The sequence below is a fragment of the Theropithecus gelada genome, chromosome 2 (assembly GCF_003255815.1).
Source record: "Theropithecus gelada isolate Dixy chromosome 2, Tgel_1.0, whole genome shotgun sequence".
Taxonomy (NCBI): Eukaryota; Metazoa; Chordata; class Mammalia; order Primates; family Cercopithecidae; genus Theropithecus; species Theropithecus gelada.
The window spans coordinates 150,274,688-150,293,591 of NC_037669.1; the positions used below are offsets into that span (position 1 = coordinate 150,274,688).

The 18,904-nt window shown below is 41.1% G+C and overlaps 1 protein-coding gene across 5 annotated transcripts in view; it reads left to right on the forward strand.

Moving 5' to 3' along the window:
• TFDP2 (transcription factor Dp-2) overlaps positions 1–18,904 on the forward strand; it is a 196,407-nt gene that overhangs the window by 133,585 nt on the left and 43,918 nt on the right. For all 5 annotated transcript variants that reach the window (XM_025377601.1, XM_025377604.1, XM_025377602.1 and 2 more), the window contains one exon: positions 10,032–10,135. In XM_025377601.1, coding sequence (XP_025233386.1) covers positions 10,032–10,135 — 104 coding nt within the window. The remainder of the gene's footprint in view (positions 1–10,031; positions 10,136–18,904) is intronic.

Consider the following 18,904-nt stretch of genomic DNA (forward strand, 5'->3'; position numbering starts at 1 on the left):
AAAAAATTAGCCAGGCATGGTGGCGGGCGCCTGTAGTCCCAGGTACTCGGGAGGCTGAGACAGGAGAATGGCATGAACCCGGGAGGCGGAGCTTGCAGTGAGCCCAGATCGCGCCACTGCACTACAGCCTGGGTGACAGAGCAAGACTCCGTCTCAAAAAAAAAAAAAAAAAAAAATTAGCCAGGCGTGATGGTGGGCACCTGTAGTCCCAGCTACTCAGGAAGCTGAGGCAGGAGAATTGCTTGAACCCAGGAGGTGGAAGTTGTAGTGAGATGAGATCGCACCACTGCACTTTAGCTTGGGTGACAGAGTGAGACTGTCTTTAAAAAAAAAAATGTTGCCGGGCTTGGTGGCTCACGCCTGTAATCCCAGCAATTTAGGAGGCCAAGGTGGGTGGATCACGAGGTCAGGAGTTTGAGACCAGCCTGGCGAACATAGCAAAACCCCGTCTCTATAAAAATTAGCTGGGCATGGTGGCGGGCCCCTGTAATCCCAGCTACTCAGGAGACTGAGGCAGGAGAATTGCTCAAACCCGGGAGTCGGAGGTTGCAATGAGCTGAGATCGCACCACTACACTCCAGCCTGGGTGACAGAGCAAGACTCCATCTCTCCTTAGAGAGAAAATAAAATTAAAAAGTTAAAAACATTATCATCCAACATATAATCAATATAAACATTAGTCAGATGTTTTATAGTTTTTCGTGCTGAGTCTTCAAAATCTGATGTGTATTTTATAACTAGAGCACATCTCAGTTTAGATGCTAAATTTTCAACAATTGAAGTGAAACATAGCCCTATCAAAATGATAAAGCTGTGTTTAATGGGAAAATACTTCATTTGCTTTAGTTTTTAAATATGTTAATTAAAATTAAATAAACTTAAAATCCAGGTCTGACCACATTTCAAGTGCTCAGTAGCCACCTGTGTCTAGTGACTACTGTATTAGAGAGCATGGAAGTAGAGTTGTGGGGTAGGGTGGGCAGCAGCATGGAGCTGCATCTGGAAGCTATTGCAGTAATTCAAGCTAAGATGTTGTCCTGGACCAGAGTGATAGCAGAGGAGTAGGTGAGAAGTGCTTGTATTCAAGCTATATTTTAAAGATCCAGCTTGCAGGATTTATGAATGAATTGAGCGTGGGATATCAGAGAAATCAAGGTCTCAACGGTAATCTTTTCAGTCTGAGCAGTTGAAGAGTTTTCATTTACTGAGATGAAGAAGGACGTTTCTGGGTGGGGTGGGGGCAGTCCAGAGTTAGATTTTGGATATGCTAAGTTTGGATATGATGTGTCATATGTATCTCATGGGATACATATGACACATCAAATGGAGATAATGAGAAGATAGTGGATATGTGAATCCAAAGTTGGAGGGATAAATTTAATCCCAAGAAAAATACACCAGAGTCATCAGCATATTTAAAGCCAGGAGACTTAGATGGGATCATCTCATGAGGAAGGGCTCACAGCCAAGAGGTTGGAGGACTGAGCTAAGGGGCTCCCAAATGTTTAGAGAGAAAGGAGCCAGCAACTAAGGCTGAGAAGGAGCGGCCAGTAGATTGGGAGGAGAACCAGGAGAAAATGGTGGCTTGGATGTCAAGTGGAGAAAGTGTTTCTAAAGAAAGTGTTTCTAAAGTGTGATTTTAAAAAGTGTCAGAGTAGATGGAAGGTTAAAGTAAATTGAAGGCCAAGAATTTCAGTGGAATTGTGGGGGAAAATTGGGAAGAGAGGGTTCAAAAGAAACAGATATGGAGGAAGTGGAAACAGCAAATGCTGGCAGATTTTGTGAGTAGTTTTGCTGTAGAGGGCAACAAATTAGTTGGTAACTGGAGGACTGGATGGTCAAGAAAAGTTGGTTTGTTTTTTGTTTTTGAGATGGAAGAAATTACGCATGTTTATGTACTGATGTGAATGATCTGGCAGAGAGGGAAAGATTGTGATGATGCAGGAGACTGACTTAAAAGGGACAGTAGCTGAATGGATGTTTTTTAGACAAGAAGATGAACTACCTGTATTTTTTTTTTAAGGGCCAGTTGAGGTGACAGAAGAGGAAAAGCAGAGGATGGTATAATCTATAATTAGCATCTTACTAATTAATATGAACTTGCCCACGTTACATTTTTCCATCATTTCATTAAGGTATAATTGGGACTTCAGCAAACACATACACCACCACAATCTAGGTCATTTTAACTTACTTATGCTGGGTGTGGTGGCTCATGCCTGTAATCCCAGTGCTTTGGCAAGGTGGGAGGATGGCTTCAGCTCAAGAGTTTGAGACCAGCCGGGGCAATATAGTGAGACCCCCTCCCTACAAAAAAATAAAAATAAAAAAAATAGCTGGGCATGGTGGTACACACCAGTTGTTCCAGCTCATTGGAAAGCTGAGGCAGGAGGATAACTTGAGCCAGGAGTTTGAGGCCGCAGTGAACTCTGATAGTGCCACTGCTCTCCAGGCTGAATGATAGAGCAAGAATCCTGTCTCAAAACAAACCAAAAACTTTTATTTTAGGTTATAGGTTAGCTTGTCCTGTGAAGTTGGACCCTGTATATATGGTCTATACCATTGCTTCTAATTTAAGACATTTATAAATCCACAAAAAAGATGTATTCTTTCCTATAGTAAGTTACCAATTTGGTTCTTGTAGGAGGATGTGATGTAGGCTTAGGTGAAGACGGTTTTTCCTAAAGCTAATTCAAGCAAAAACTTTTTTTTTAAGAAAGTCTATGCCATGGAAAAAAATGTATATAAGCATCATAAAGACTAACCACAATTATGTAACTGGATTTTTTTTCATTTTAATTGGACATATTGAAGGTGATTAATTGTAACTGGAACCCCCTAAAGAATTATGAGTGGAAAAAAAATCTGTGGTGTCTAGACAATTCTAGTGGAAAACAAAAATATTACTCAATAAATTGAAATAATATTTGAGCCAAAATCTTGTGCCTGAGCCAACATCTGGCATAAGTTTTTAGTTCTGTTTCTTAGCCACTTCCCTAGGTGATTGATCTCATTTAGTTAATTGAGGGAATTGCCAGAACCAAAATCCAGGCAACTTTAAAAATTGTTGTTTTTAATACACTGAGTCCCAGGAATCAGCTTCTGGACAGTGTCAAGCTCCTATTGCCAAGGAGCTATGAATTTAGGCCACGCACTTAGGAAAAACTGTTTAGACTTTATTTACTTCTCTCAGCCTGGCTGAAATTTTGGTTGACTGAATCTTTATAATCTATTTAAAGGTGTCCTTTTGAGTGAAAATATATATATATATTTCTGCTGCTGAATTTAGCTGATTTGATGAAAGTAAGTTTTGTCTAAACATGTGGCTTTTATTTCTGGGTATTACAGCTATTGGAATTCTAGTGGAGTCCTTTTAACTACTTTTAAAGCAAATTTCATTTTTACTACTTATGAGACAATCATTTCTAGATCTTCAACTTGTTTTAGTAGCTATGGCTGATTCATTCTCTCTTTCAGAATGACAGTAACTTTTATATTTATTTATTTATTTATTTATTTATAAGACGGAGTCTCGCTTTGTCACCCAGTCTGGAGTGCAGTGGTGCAATCTTGGTTCACTGCAACCTCCACCTCCCGAGTTCAAGCGATTCTCCTGCCTCAGCCTCCTAAGTAGTTGGGATTACAGATGTGCGCCGCCACACCTGGCTAATTTTTGTATTTTTAGTAGAGACGGGGTTTCACCATGTTGATCAGGCTGGTCTCAAACTCCTGGCCTCGTGATCCTCCTGCCTTGGCCTCCCAAAGAGCTGGGATTACAAGCGTGAGCCAGCACACCTGGCGACAGTAGCTTTTAAAATTTTAAAACACGTGCATGCATGTTCATAAAATGTTTTTTTCAAATAATAAAAAGTGTAAAACAATGCTTCCTCCGTGCTACTCATCAGAGCTAACCACTATTAAATTTGTGGTTTCTCTTGGCAGACTTTTTATGAATATATAAAACTATGTGAAAAATAGACGTATATGTAGTTTTTCAGGTAAATGTAATCGTGTTCTTTTATAATAGGACGTTTTCCATGGCGATACATGCTTGTGTTTTTAGGGACTATATAATATTCCATCATGCACATGTACCAGATGATGTTTAAACACTTAAATTGTTTGTAGGTCTTTGCTTTTCTCCACCGTGCTCCAATCCCAGGACATGTACAATTGTTCTTATCTGCCTAGTTTATTATATTTCCACCAGAGGAATTGCTAGTCAGAGGGTATGCCCATTGTCAATCATGATATCACAGAAGCCAGACATTAGCTTACCACTTAGGCAACAGAGGGTATTTGTTGAGATGGAAAAAAGCTTTAAAATGTGTAGAATTATAGACCGGGCATGGTGGCTTACGCCTGAAATCCAGCACTTTGGGAGGCTGAGGCAGGCGGATCACGAGGTTAGGAGATCGAGACCATCCTGGCTAACACAGTGAAACCCCATCTCTACTAAAAATCCAAAACAATAGCTGGGTGTGGTGGTGGGTGCCTGTTGTCCCAGCTACTCAGGAGGCTGAGGGAGGAGAATGGTGTGAACCCGGGAGGCAGAGCTTGCAGTGAGCCGAGGTCGCGCCACTGCACTCCAGCCTGAGGGACAGAGTGAGACTCCGTCTCAAAAAAAAAAAAGTGCAGAATTCTTTTTAAAGTATTTATGTAGAATTTTGTATTCTAACACACGGTCAGTTTATTTCTTTCTAATTAAAATCAACACATCAACACATCGTCAGAACCTCCAGAAAGGCTCTACAGTATTCCCTTCACTAACAGAGTATGTTATTCCCTTGAGTGCAGGGAACAATGTTGCTTGTTCACTGAATATCCTAATGCTTATCCTTAGTTCTTGACATAGAGTAGTAGGTGCCAAGTCAGTATTTTTAAAATGTGCCTGTTTTGCCACATCCTTGCCAACTCAGTGCATTATCAGACTTGTTAATTTTTTATCAGTCTAGTATGCAAAAAAGGTTTCCTTTTTTTAAAAAAGTTAATTGTTTTTTGGGGTTTTTTTGTTTTTTTGTTTTTTGAGACAGAGTCTTGCTCTGTCACCCAGGCTGGAGTGCAATGGCATGATTTTGGCTCACTGCAACCTCCGCCTCCCGGGTTCAAGCGATTCTCTTGCCTCAGCCCCCCAAGTAGCTGGGATTACAGGCACACGCCACCATGCCCAGCTAATTTTTGTATTTTTAGTAGAGATGGGGTTTCACCATGTTGGCCAGGCTGGTCTTGAACTCTTGACCTTGTGATCTGCCCACTTTGGCCTCCCAGAGTGCTGGGATTACAGGTGTGAGCCACCGCGCCCGGCCAAAAGTTAGTTTTTTAATTATTAAAATCAAGCATCTTTTCATGTGATCAATGGCATCTGTATTTCTTCATATACTGGATTTATTTTTATATTGGGATATTGCCTTTTTCTTATTAATTCATAACAGTAGGTTAAATAAACAAAATTTTTTAAAGAATGGTAATCAAATGACCTGTGCATTGCACATTTGTTTACCAGCCTGACATTTGTCTTCTAAGTATATTAAGTCTTGCTGTAAAGTTTTGATTTTTAAGTAGTCAGATCCATCAGTCTTTTCACTTAAGATATCTGAATTCTGTAACACGGTGAGGAGGGCCTTCCTCATTCCAGGATTATAAAAATATTATTGTATTTTTTCTTAAGTTTTAATTTTTATGTTTAAATATTTGATTTTTCTGAAATTTGTTTTTGTTCAATGTGATAAATTGAAATCTAAAATTTCTTTTATCCAAATGGATAGTCTCTTGTTTCAACATCATTGGTTTGAAATACTACCTTTATCATATACAAAATTTTCATATATAGGTGAAATTATTTCTGGACTATAATTTTTGTTTTGTCAATTTATTGTTCTTTTTTCTTTTTTTGAGACAGTCTTGCTCTATTGCCCAGGCGGAGTGCAGTGGTGCTATCTCGGCTCTCTGCAACCTCCACCTCCTCGGTTCAAGTGATTTTCATGCCTCAGCCTCCCAAGTAGCTGGGATTACAGGTGTGCACCATCACGCCTGGCTAACTTTTGTATTTTTAGTAGAGACAGGGTTTCGCCATGTTGGCCAGGCTGGTTTCGAACTCCTGACCTCAGGTGATCTGCCCTGCTTGGCTTCCTAAAGTGCTGGGATTACAGGCATGAGCCACTGCCTGGCCACATTTTGTTTTAAGAAAATCAGTTGCACAATTGCAAGGTAGGGAAACTTTATTTGATAATACCAGTTCGGTCATGTTAAAAGCAAAATAAACAAAGGACCTGCTGTTTAAATTGATTTCAAACTCAGTATGAGTTATGATCTTGGTTGGGAAAATAACAAGGGTTGTAATTTAAGCTGTATTGCAGGAAGTTTGGCATCCAGATTAGGAAAGGTAATACTTTCAATCTTGGCTGATCAAACACTTTTTATCATTTGTGCACCTGTTTTGTTCCAAGGACTAAACTAGGTGCTAGGATACAAAGCTGAGAGACGTAGCCCATTTATAATAGGATTAAAAGTCAGTGATAACAGGTTTTATGAGAAGCCAGAAGAGGAATATCCAGAATTTAGACCACAGGGGATGGGACAGCTTTTAAGAAGGAGGAGATGCATAGAGCAGAGGCTTTGGAGGTGGAGCTATCGGCTTCACTACCATGGGACCTTGTATTTAATTTCAATCTCAATTTCTTAATATATAAAATAGGGTCACTAATAATCTATTTCACACTGTTGTCCTAAGCATCGATGAGGAAAAAAGTATACACACATACATACATACACATAAAATGTGTGTGTGTGTGTGTGTGTGTGTGTGTATATATATACACTTTTTTCCTCATCGATGCTTAGGACAATAGAGTGTGTGTGCACGTATATATGTGTATATGTACACTTTATATGTGTGTGTATATTTATATGTACATACATATATGTATGTATATATAGGAAACCTCTGGAACAGACTCTGGGGACATAATAATTGCTCAGAAAATGGTGTGGAAGCCATCCATTTTGAAGTGCTGGTAGGTAGGAGTTGGCTCAGTAGAGAAGGGCCTTCTCAGCAGATGGAAAGGTGTATGCCAAAGCCAGTTGGTTGAATTGGGGCCTCTCTAGAAATGTAAAGTATTTAATCTGGTTGGATTGCGGGGTACATGTGGAGGGAGGAACTGAAGATGAAGCTGTGAAAGGAGGCAGGGGTGAGATCTCCACTGCGAGCTTTTGTGCCATGTTGAGGAGTCTGAGAGGCTTTTAGGAAGTGTTGTGGAGTCCTTAAAAACCATAATTAGGGGAGTGTTCAGAACAGTTTTGCCAGTCGAAAGAATGGTTTGTTATAGATGCATGGAGTGGCTAGGAAAGCTGTTAGAAGTAGGATATCTGGTAAGAGCGATGGTGCTCAGCCCTGGCCGCACATTGGAACTGTCTGGAGAATGTTTAATGGCCTGATGCCCAGGTTCACCCCAGATCAATTATATCAGCAGCTCTAGGATCCAAGGCATTGGTATTGTTCATTGTTCCCCAGGCGATTCCATTGGACAGCCAGTATTGTCAATCAACTGAGTTAGATGGTAACTGTATTCAAACCAAATATGAAGTTGCAAATTAAATGAGTGCCAGCAGCATAGTGCAGGGATCCCCAACCGGCCACCAGGTACCAGTCCATGGCCTGTTAGGAACTGGGCCACACAGCAGGAAGTGAGTGGCAGGCAGGCAAGCCAGTGAGTGAGCAAAGCTTCATCTGTATTTACAACCACTCCCCATCGCTCACATCACCGCCTGAGCTCCGCCTCCTGTCAGATCAGCAGCGGCATTAGATTATCATAGGAGCACAAACCCTGTTGTGAACTGTGCATGTAAGGGATCTAGATTGCACACTTCTTATGAGAATCTAATGCCTGATGATCTGTCACTGTCTCCATCACTCCCAGATAGGACTCTCTAGTAGCAGGAAAACAAGCCCAAGGCTCCCACTGATTCCGCATTGTGATGATTTGTATGACTAATTCATTATATACTACAATGTAATAATAATAGAAATAAAGTGCACGATAAATGTAATGTTCTTGAATCATTGCAAAACCATACCTCCCTTCACCCCCGTCTGTGGAGAAACTGTCTTCCATGAAACCAGTCCCTGGTGCTAAAAAGGTTGGGGACCGCTGGCATAGAGGAACTAGAATAAGGAAATAACAAATACGGTGGTCAGTTGAATGAGGAGGAGATGGAGTGAAGATCTGAAGATCATTTCTAGATTGGATCATTGGGTGGATTCAGTGATCATATACAAGGGCTCAGTCATATATCAAGAGTGAGAACAGGAAGTAGAAGCAGATTTGGGTACTTGGACTTGCTGAGTGGGTACAATAAATATAATTTGATTTTATTTGTGGAATTAGGGGGAAAATGAACTCTACAAAAACTGAAGGGAAAGGGCCAGTGGAATAGTTGAAAGTTCAGGAGACAGAGTAGATAATTGATGGGTGAGATCCCTGAAGAGGCAGAAAGTGCAGAGCAGAGATGAAAGAAGCCATTTTGGGCCAGGCACGGTGGATCATGCCTGTAATCCCAGAACTTTGAGAGGCTGAGGCAGGCGGATTACCCAAGGTCAGGAGTTCGAGACCAGCCTGGCCAACATGGTGAAACCCCATCTTTAGTAAAACTCAAAAATTAGCCGGGCATGATGGCGGGTGCCTGGAATCCCAGCTACCCAGGAGGCTAAGACAGGAGAACCACTTGAACCTGGGAGGCGGAGGTTGCAGTGAGCCAAGATCGCGCCACTGAACTCCAGCCTGAGCGACAGAGCGAGACTCTCAAAAAAAGAAAAAGAAAAAAGAAGTCATTTAGGCTGGGTGCCATGGCTCAAACCTTTAATCCCAGCACTTTGGGAGGCTAAGGGGGAGAACTGCTTGAAGCACAGGCTGGGCAACATGGCAAGACCCCATCTCTACAAAATAAAAAAAATTAGCCAGGTGTGGTGACGCATGCCTGTGGTGTCAGCTACTTTGGAGGCTGAGGTGGGAGGATCACTTGAGCCCTGGAGTTTGAGGCTATAGTGAGCTGTCATTGCATCACTGCCCTCTAGCTTGGGTGTCAGAGACCCCCATCTCAAAAAAAAAAAAAAATAGTAAGGGGATTAAAGAGTGTGGTCAAGTTTTGGAAGATGGGGGTCATCTGAGGAAGGCAACTAAGAAGGAAATGTCTTTGTTGTCCTACCCTTAAATGTTGTTTGTCCCCGGGTTTTAGTGTTGGCCTTTCACATACTTCCTGGATGATCTCCTTTGATATATTTTGTTACACTGTTATCTTCTAAGAGAAACACTGATAAGCTGAAGTTTGTCGGGGTAATTAAGTAGTTGATGTTATAGTTCAGAAAATAATAGGTTGGCTTTTCCTTTAGAGGGGAATTTTCTTGGTAGCAGTTTGCTATGGTAATTTGAAATTTAAAGTACTGAGATCACTTGAAAACACGGTACAGATCCCACTGTTTCTAGTATTAATAACTAGTTAGCACCATGTTTTTTCTCTAGTATTATAAAACCCTAAAGCATTATCAATTTGACAGTTTGAAAATATGTTAGCTTTTAGTCTCGATGTTTTGTACTATAAAGAAATTTAAATAGTTATTTTACTTTTCATGTTATGTTTCATCATCAAATATATTATTTGTTCCGTCATGTCTATTAAAGATCTCTTTCTCAATTCTGATATAAACTGTGATTTGCATTATATATTCTCTAAATATTTTTTCCTCTAAAAGACCAACTGAAAGTTTCATAGTTAATTGTCAAATAATTGAAACTATTTATTTTATAGACTTTCAGTAAAATATAAATAAGATTATTTATGCAGCAAAGTTAATTGTATTCCTTACAACAAAGCAATCATTAGTATGGCTTTTCAGTAAGGTGTATTTTGTTCATAATGTGCTTCCTAAGATATTTATAAATTACCTCAACAAAATGAATTAGGACCATGGGTGTATATAGCTAGAAAATGGCCTTGGTATTGCAGAATACTAACTTAATGTTTTGGTATCATTTCAGGCAACATTTCATTTGTTGCATTTCCAGTTTCCAATACCAACTCACCTACAAAGATTTTACCAAAAACCTTAGGACCAATAAATGTGAATGTTGGACCCCAAATGGTAAGAAAATTATCAAATCTTAGAATTGAAACTTTGTTTAGCCAAGACTAATTTAAAGGATAATTGCATTAAATATGTTTGATCAGATATTCCAGTTAAACCAGGAGTGGTAGGTGTCTCACGCCTGTAATCCCAACACTTTGGGAAGCCGAGACAGGTGGATCACTTGAGCTCAGGAGTTCAAGACCAGCCTGGGCAACATGGTGAAACCCTGTCTCTGCAAAAAACAGCTGGGCACTGTGGCACATGCCTGAAGTCCCAGCTACTTGGAGGACTGAGGCGGGAGGATTGCTTGAGCCCAAGAGGTCAAGGTCACAGTGAACCGTGTTTGCACCACTGCACTCCAACCTGGGTGATAAAGCAAGACCCTGTCTCAAAAAGAAAAAAACAAAATTATAATTAATTTCAGTTATCTGAGTCACTTTTAAAAAACATTCTGTTTTTATCTGAGTGTATCTGGTCAAGTCTTGAGCTTGAGAAAAAGAAAGTCATTGTGCTCTTTAATATTTAATTTTCACATATTTGAATCTGTGGATTCTGGATGTGTAGTTTTAAGTCTTTTGCTCTCTGTGAGGTTTCTCTTGTATTTAGTTGTTTAAATTGATTTGAAATGTTTTATGCTTTATATCCTCCTCCTCCTTTCTTTTTCTTATAAAATAACCTTTACTGCTCTAAACTATGTATTCTCACATAAATGGAATCGGAGACCCAACAGTTAATTGACATCTGGAGCTATTATTTAAAATTCCTTTCATTAAAGGCTTCTGGGGAAAAAACAATATACCAATTTATTTTAATCTTTAGTGGTAGAAATAATGAATGAAAAATGGAAAACAACTGTTTCTCTAAAGTCATTCATTAATTATGCTAGAGCGTGAAGTGTGTAGCACTTTCAGCAGACTTATGTATAAACAAGGTTGCATTCCACTACTCTGAAACTAAGTCTAATTTAAATGGCCTTACCCACCATTAGTAAAAGTACTCAAACATTTAAGCAATAACTCTTTGTTGCCAATGTTTTCATCTTTTCATCTGTAGAGCAATAAGAATAAATTTCGCCCACAATGTACAACAGCACTGTGGACTATGTTAAATGCAAAGTTATTTAGATAAAAATATCTTTTAACATACCTAATGGTTTCAGAAAGTCTCTAAGACTTTAGGACACATTCTTGACATGACATTTTCCTTGGTTAGTTGAGGACTGTTTATCATCTGCAGAAATCAAGCTAAAGATCCAACACAATTTACTGTAAGTATGTGAAGAATGTAGTCTAGCTCCAAACCTCATGGAGATTTAAGCTCAAATAAGAGCCCTCATTTCAAGGTAGCTCAGGTTATATTTTCAAACATTTGCTAAGCATTTTCCCCTCCTCAGCCACTACTATAGGTGCAAATGAGATAAAACACTCAACTTTAAAATCTGCATTTTGAAATGTGATTATATAAGTACCAAAATTAAACATACTCAAATTTTTATGAGTCTTGCCCTTACAGTACTCTTCTGTTTTGAGAGATTATTTTCTATTATTTTTTGTTTGTTTAATGCTGCTATACCCCAAGGTGAATTTATCCTTTGGAAACATATATAATTTTTCTCCCATTGTCAGTTTGAACTAACATGCATGTTAGCCCTTACGTGGTCCCGTTCTGTTAATAGTAAGTAGTGATGTGTGGTACTAACTCAGTTACTGTAAATCTCAGGATCAGCAGAACAAAGGTCACAAGAAGGAGAGGAGATTTGGAACTCTACCTTCAACTGGGCCATCCCAAGTACTTAATTTGTCCGCCTACTTCTGAGGTCCTTTTTTCAGTTCTGAGTTCTTAGGCAGGAATCAGAATTTCGTTTTTGGTTTCCTAATGGTTGTAAGACCCCATTGCTATCTCTTGAATGTGTCCCTCCAAAATTCATGTTGAAGCTTAATCCCTATTGTCATGGTATTAAGGGGTGGGACCTTTGGGGAAGTAATTAAGCTATGAGGGCTTCATTCTCATGGAGGGGATTAGTGACTTTATAAAAGAAGTTGAGGCTGGGTGCGGCGGCTCAGGCCAGTAATCCCAGCACTTTGGGAGGCCGAGGTGGGCAGGTCATGAGATCAAGAGACTGAGACCATCCTGGTCAACATGGTGAAACCCATCTCTACTAAAAATACAAAAATTGCTGAGTGTGGTGTCTCACACCTGTAATCCCAGCACTTTGGGAGGCCGAGGCAGGTGGATCACGAGGTCAGGAGATCAAGACCATCCTGGCTAAAACAGTGGAACCCCATCTCTACTAAAATACAAAAAATTAGCTGAGCATGGTGACACACATGTAGTCCTAGCTACTCGGGAGGCTAAGGCAGGAGAATCACTTGAACCCGGGAGGCAGAGGTTGCAGTGAGCAGAGATCATGCCACTGTACTCCAGTCTGGGCAATAGAGCAAGACTCCGTCTAAAAAAAAAAAAAAAAAAGTTGAAGGGAGCTCTTTGCCCCACTTCCTGTAGTGAAGACACTACAAGAAGGTACCATCTGTGAAGCAGAGAGTGAGCCTTCACTAGACACTGAATTTGCTGGCTTGATCCTGGACTTCCCAGCCACCAGAACTTCAAGAAATACATTTCTATCATTTATAAATTACCTATGCTAAGATATTTTGTTACAGCAGACTAAGACAAAAATTAGTACCAAGAACTGGGGTGCTGCCAGAACAAACACCTAAAACTGTGGAAATGGCTTTAGAACTGGGTAATGGGCAGAGGCTGGAAGAGTTCAGAGGAACAGGCTGGAAAAAGCCTCTTGAGATGAATGGACCATTAAGGGTGATTCTGGTGAGGAATCAGAAGAGGAGGAGAGCTGTAGAGAAAGCCTCACTCTTCTTAGAGAGTACCTCCGTGGTCATGAACAGAACGTTGGCACAAATATGGATGGTAAAGGCCATTATAATGAGGTCCCAGACAGGAGTGAAGGACATGTTATTGGAAACTGGAGGAAAAGCCATCCTTGTTACAGAGTAGCAAAAGCCTGGGCGCAGTGGCTCATTCCTATAATCCCATCATTTTGTGAGGCCAAGGCAGAAGGATGTCTTGAGCCCAGTAGTTCAAGACCAGCCTGGGCAACATAGTGAGACCTTATCTCTACTAAAAAAAAACTAAAAATAAAAAATTAGCTAGGCCGGGTGCAGTGGTTCATACCTGTAATCCCAGCACTTTGGGAGGCCGAGGCTGGTGGATCACTTGAGGTCGGGAGTTCAAGACCAGCCTGGCCCACGTGGTGAAACCCTGTCTGTACTAAAAATACAAAAATTAGCCGGACATGGTGGTGGGTGCCTGTAATCCCAACTACTTGGGAGGCTGAGGCAGGAAGATCACTTGAACCTGGGAGCCTGAGGTTGCAGTGAGCAAAGATTGTACCATTGCACTCCAGCCTGGGCAACAGAGCGAGACTTTGTCTCAGAAAACAAACAAACAAAAACCCAGGCATGGTGGCACCTATAGTCCTTGCCACTCAAGAGACTAAGGAGAGAGGATCACTTGGGCCCAAGAGTCCAAGGCTGTAGTGACCCTGACAAGAGGGGTCACTATAAGACAACCAAACAACAACAACCAAAAAAGTGGCAAGGGACTTCACTGAATTGTTTTCCTGTTTTTTTTGTTTTTGTTTTTGTTTTTTTGAGACTGAGTCTGGCTCTGTCGCCCAGGCTGGAGTGCAGTGGCCGGATCTCAGCTCACTGCAAGCTCCGCCTCCCGGGTTTACGCCATTCTCCTGCCTCAGCCTCCCGAGTAGCTGGGACCACAGGCGCCCGCCACTTCGCCCGGCTAGTTTTTTGTATTTTTTAGTAGAGATGGGGTTTCACCGTGTTAGCCAGGATGGTCTCAATCTCCTGACCTCGTGATCCACCCGTCTCGGCCTTCCAAAGTGCTGGGATTACAGGCTTGAGCCACCGCGCCCGGCCTGTTTTCCTGTTTTAATGTTTTGTGGAAGGAGGAACTTAGGATCAGTGAAATTGGATAGTTGGCCAAAGAAATTTCTAAGCAAAGTGTTTAGGGATCAACGTGGCTTCTCTTGGCTGTTTATAGTAAAATGTGAGAAGAGAGAAGTGAATTAAAGATATAATTTATAATCAGAAGTGAAGATTTGGGAAATTCTCAGCTTGGCCATGTAAAGAATAAAAAAGCATGTTCTGGAGAGAACACCAAAAGAGTGGCCTAGTCACCTTTTGATAAAGAAGACTAGTGTGCATGGGTGGAAGCTTGGTGCTATTCATCAAAACATGGAAGAATAAACCCACAGCATTTCAGTGATTATCGGTGCTGCTCCTCCCATCACAGGCCCAGAGTGCCAAGACATGGGGGACAGAACTATCAAAAGAGGGGCTTTGGGCGCTAATGAAACCCTGGCAATCGCTTCCTGGCACTGTGTCAAGTCTGCTCCCCAAATTTTGGCGCAGTGCTCCTTAGCCATTCCAGGTGTGGCTCCAGTAGGCCCAAATATAGTGCAAGTATATATGTGGCTGCTCCTCTAGAGGGCACAGGTGGTGAACCTTGGCAGTGTCTGAGTGATGCCATCTCCAGTGGGTACAAGGTGCACATGCTGTGGGGTATGATAACTTCCACCTAGATTTCAAAAGATGCCCTGGAGAGCCTTAACAGATCCTGGCAGAGAATTGCTACAGAGGTGAGGCCACCACTGGGAACCCTCGCCAGGGCAAAGCTTAGTGGAGCTGAGAGGGGCGGGGTCGCTCCCTGAGGCCCTAGTCTAGTAGACCTTCCAGCATGCAACTGCAGCCTGGGAGAGCCACATGCAGAAGACTCAAACTCTAACCCAGGAAAACTGAGCATGGGCTGCCCCCAATAAAGTCATGGGGATGGGGGTCCCTGGTAGCCTGGGGGCCCAACTCCTGCTCCAGTGTGTCCAAAAGGCAGGATATCAAGTCAAAGATTATTCTGAAGCCTTAAAAGTTAATGTTTGCCCTGTTGGGTTTTGGATTGGTTGGGACCTATTATCCCTTTCTTCTTTTCTATTTTCTCCCTTTTGGAATGGGAATGCATGTTCTGTGCCTGTCCCATCATTGTATTTTGGAAACAGGTTGGATTTCACAGACTCACAGCTGGAGGGGAATTTGCCTCAGGATGAATTGCACCTTTGAGTCTTACCCATATCTGATTTGGGGAAGGAGTTAGGACTTGTGAGACTATGGAATGAAATGAATGTATTTTGCCTGTGAAATAGGAATGTTAGAGGGCCAGGAACTGAATGCTCTGGTCTGAATGGGTTCCTCCAAAATTCATGTTGAAACCTATCCCGGCCGGGCGCGGTGGCTCAAGCCTGTAATCCCAGCACTTTGGGAGGCTGAGACGGGTGGATCACGAGGTCAGGAGATCGAGATCATCCTGGCTAACATGGTGAAACCCCGTCTCTACTAAGAAATACAAAAAACTAGCCGGGTGAGGTGGGGGCGCCTGTAGTCCCAGCTACTCGGGAGGCTGAGGCCGGAGAATGGCGTGAACCCGGGAGGCGGAGCTGAGATCCGGCCCCTGCACTCCAGCCTGGGAGACAGAGCGAGACTCCGTCTCAAAAAAAAAAAAAAAAAAAAAAAAAAAAGAAACCTTATCCCTACTGTGGTGGTATTAAGAGGCGGGGCCTTTGGGGAAGTGATGAAGTCATGAGGGCTTCACCCTCATGAATGGAATTAGTGCCCTTATAAAAGAGGTTGAAGGGAGCACCCTGGACCCTTTCTGCTATTAGGATGCAACCAGAAGGCGTCATCTCTGAAGCAGAGAATAAACCCTCACCAGGCACTGAATCTGCCAGCACTTTAATTTTGGACCTCTCAGCAACCTCCAGAACAGTGAGCAATAAATTTCTATGGTTTGTAAATTACCCAGTTTTGTACTCCTTGCGGAAGACTTTAAAGAAAATTAATTAGTTAATTACCCAGTCTAAGGTGATTTGTTATAGTAGCCTGAATGGACTAAGACACCCAGTTAGAGCCATTATCGGTTCTCCTCTAACTCGCTCATCCATGATTTTTTAAAAAGTTTTTGTTTAGTTAAAGAATTATTGGATAAAAACTCACCGATTTGCTTCTTAGCCTTCTGTTTCTGCTTGCCCTTTGAACTTCACGTGTCTTTTGGAAGCCAAATCTTAATGGTAGATAGAAATTTCAAAAGGCCCCATGAAAAGTTTTCATTTGTTTTCTGTGGTTATGGAAACTAGTTTAGCAGTACTTATTTCAGTTGAAGATACTTGCCCTTTTCTTATAGGCTCTCTTATAGTTATATGTTATAGATCTTATGATTATACAGTTGACCTTTGAATGATGCAAGGGATAAGGACACAGCCCCTGTGCAGTCATGAATCCATGGTTAGCTTTTGACTCCCCCAAAATTTAACTGTTAATACCTTATTATTGACTAGAAGCCTTACTATAACATAAATAGTCGAATAACACATTTTATGTTATATTAATGTTATTTTGTATGTTAATATGTATTGTATACTGTATTCTTACAATAAAGTAAGCTAGGAAAAAAATACTAAGAAAATCATTAGGAAAATACATTTATAATTCATTAAGTGGAAGTGGATTATCATAAAAGTCTTCATCCTCGATGTCTTCACGTTGAGTAGGCTGCAGAGGAGAAAGAGGAGAAGTTGATCTGGCTGTCTCAGGGGTGGCAGAAGTGAAAGGAAATCCATGTATAAGCGGACCTGCCCAGTTCAAGCCCATGTTATTCAAGGGTCAACTGTATAAGATAGTCTCATGACTGTCTTATTTTAGAAGAGTGAAAACTGCATGTTTCTTACAGTGAAAACCAAAATTCCATCAAATAGTGAAATCTCTTAATATACCACTTTATAATTTTGTAATTTTTTTCCCTTTGGAATACATATGCTCTCTTGGCTTTTTAAACTGTAGATGGCAGTAGCACATAAAATATGTTGATTGAGGGCAGGAAAATGTTCAGAATAATGTTCAATTGCTATCTGATTTTCCCAGTGTAACTAATTCTATTATCAGAGAAACCACATAACATTTAAATTAAGGATGTCTAGATTTTTGGTAAGAGCACTCTGAAATTTAAAACTCTATTTTCCTTATCGTATCAAGTGAATATTAAAAGTATATTTTTACCTCCAACTTTAATACTTCAGTTTGGGATTTCAATTTTTTTTTTTTTTTTACAGAGTCTCGCTCTGTCGCCTAGGCTGGAGTGCAGTGGCATGATCTCAGCTCACTACAGCCTCCGCTTCCCAGGTTCAAGCGATTCTTCTGCCTCAGCCTCCTGAGTAGCTGGGATTACCGGCGTGTGCCACAACACCCAGCTGATTTTGTTTGTATTTTTGGTAGAGATGGGGTTTCACCATTTTGGCCAGGCAAGTCTCGAGCTCCTGACCTCAAATGATCCACCCACCTCAGCCTCCCAAAGTGTGGGGATTTTTAGGAGTGAACCACCGTGCCTGGCCTGGGATTTCAAAATTAAGGTTCAGAGTTAGAAAGCATGACTGACTCATCACCCTGTAAACCAATTTTCTTATATTCTGTGGCTGTTCAAGTCTCACTGACTTTCCTTTTGTTTTATTTCTTACGTTTCACTCTCATTATCCTAGTTTAGTAACTTACCGTATCTCACATACTCTTAGACCTTATCTTTCCTGTTCAAGTGTGTCATCTCTGTAATTTGTTCATGCAGGAAATGTTTATTAAGGAATTGCTGTGTACCAGGCCCTGTGCTAAGAGAAAGGAGCAGAGTGTTGCTAATCACTCTCCAATCAGCAAAGAATATCAGCTAACAATTTGACAATGAGGGAGGGAAAAAAAGAAAATGTAAACTAGAATTCACTTTCAAAGTCATTTTCCTAAAGATAGCCTGTTTTTCTCTATATCCTCTTTCCCTTCCTCCTTCCTTTCTTTTTTCTTTTCTTTCTTTTTTTTTTTTTTGAGATAGAGTCTCACTCTGTCGCCCAGGATGGAGTGCAGTGGCATGATCCCTGGTTACTGTAACCTCTGCCTCCTGGGTTCAAGTGATTCTCCTGCCTCAGCCTTCCAAGTAGCTGGGATTATAGGTGCCCACCCCCACGCCCAGCTAATTTTTATATTTTTAATAGAGTAGGGATTTCGCCGTGTTGGCCGGGCTGATCATGAACTCCTGACCTCAAATGATCCTCCTGCATTTGCCTCTCAGAAAGTGCTAGGATTACAGGCACGAGCCAGCATGCCCAGCTTTTTTTTTTTCTACAAAGCCCTGTAAATCAGCAAAACCAAGCATGTAGGCTGCTAATACCATATAGAAAAAGATCTCCTTAGTAATAATACTGCAATAGTAATGCAATGCATTTCAAGGGTAAATTGGAATGCTTAGAATAGCTTTGTAGACACTGCTGTTCAAGGAGTAGAGTCAACCAGAGGGTAATCAGATAACTCACATTTTTCTTCATAAGCTGTCCATACCCAAGGTCAGCATGATAGAGAATGTGATGTAGTGATTGGTGGAAACTATGTTTTATTTTTTTAGTGGATTTTATATAATCCTTTTAGCATATCAATAAATGAAGTTACTTTTTTTCTTATTATTTTAAAAGTTGAGTATTTTATCCCAGTTAGTAAATATTTATTGTGCCTTTCCTATGAGCATCCCCTACCACTGTGTTAAACCCTGCAAAGGACATAGTTTAGCAGGTTACTCTCCACCCCTAAAGATCCTGCACTGAATTGAAAGTGGGGATGTGGGACCAGACGTGTGGAGTGGGAAGTGCAAGCATACTTGGAATGCAAGGCAGAATTC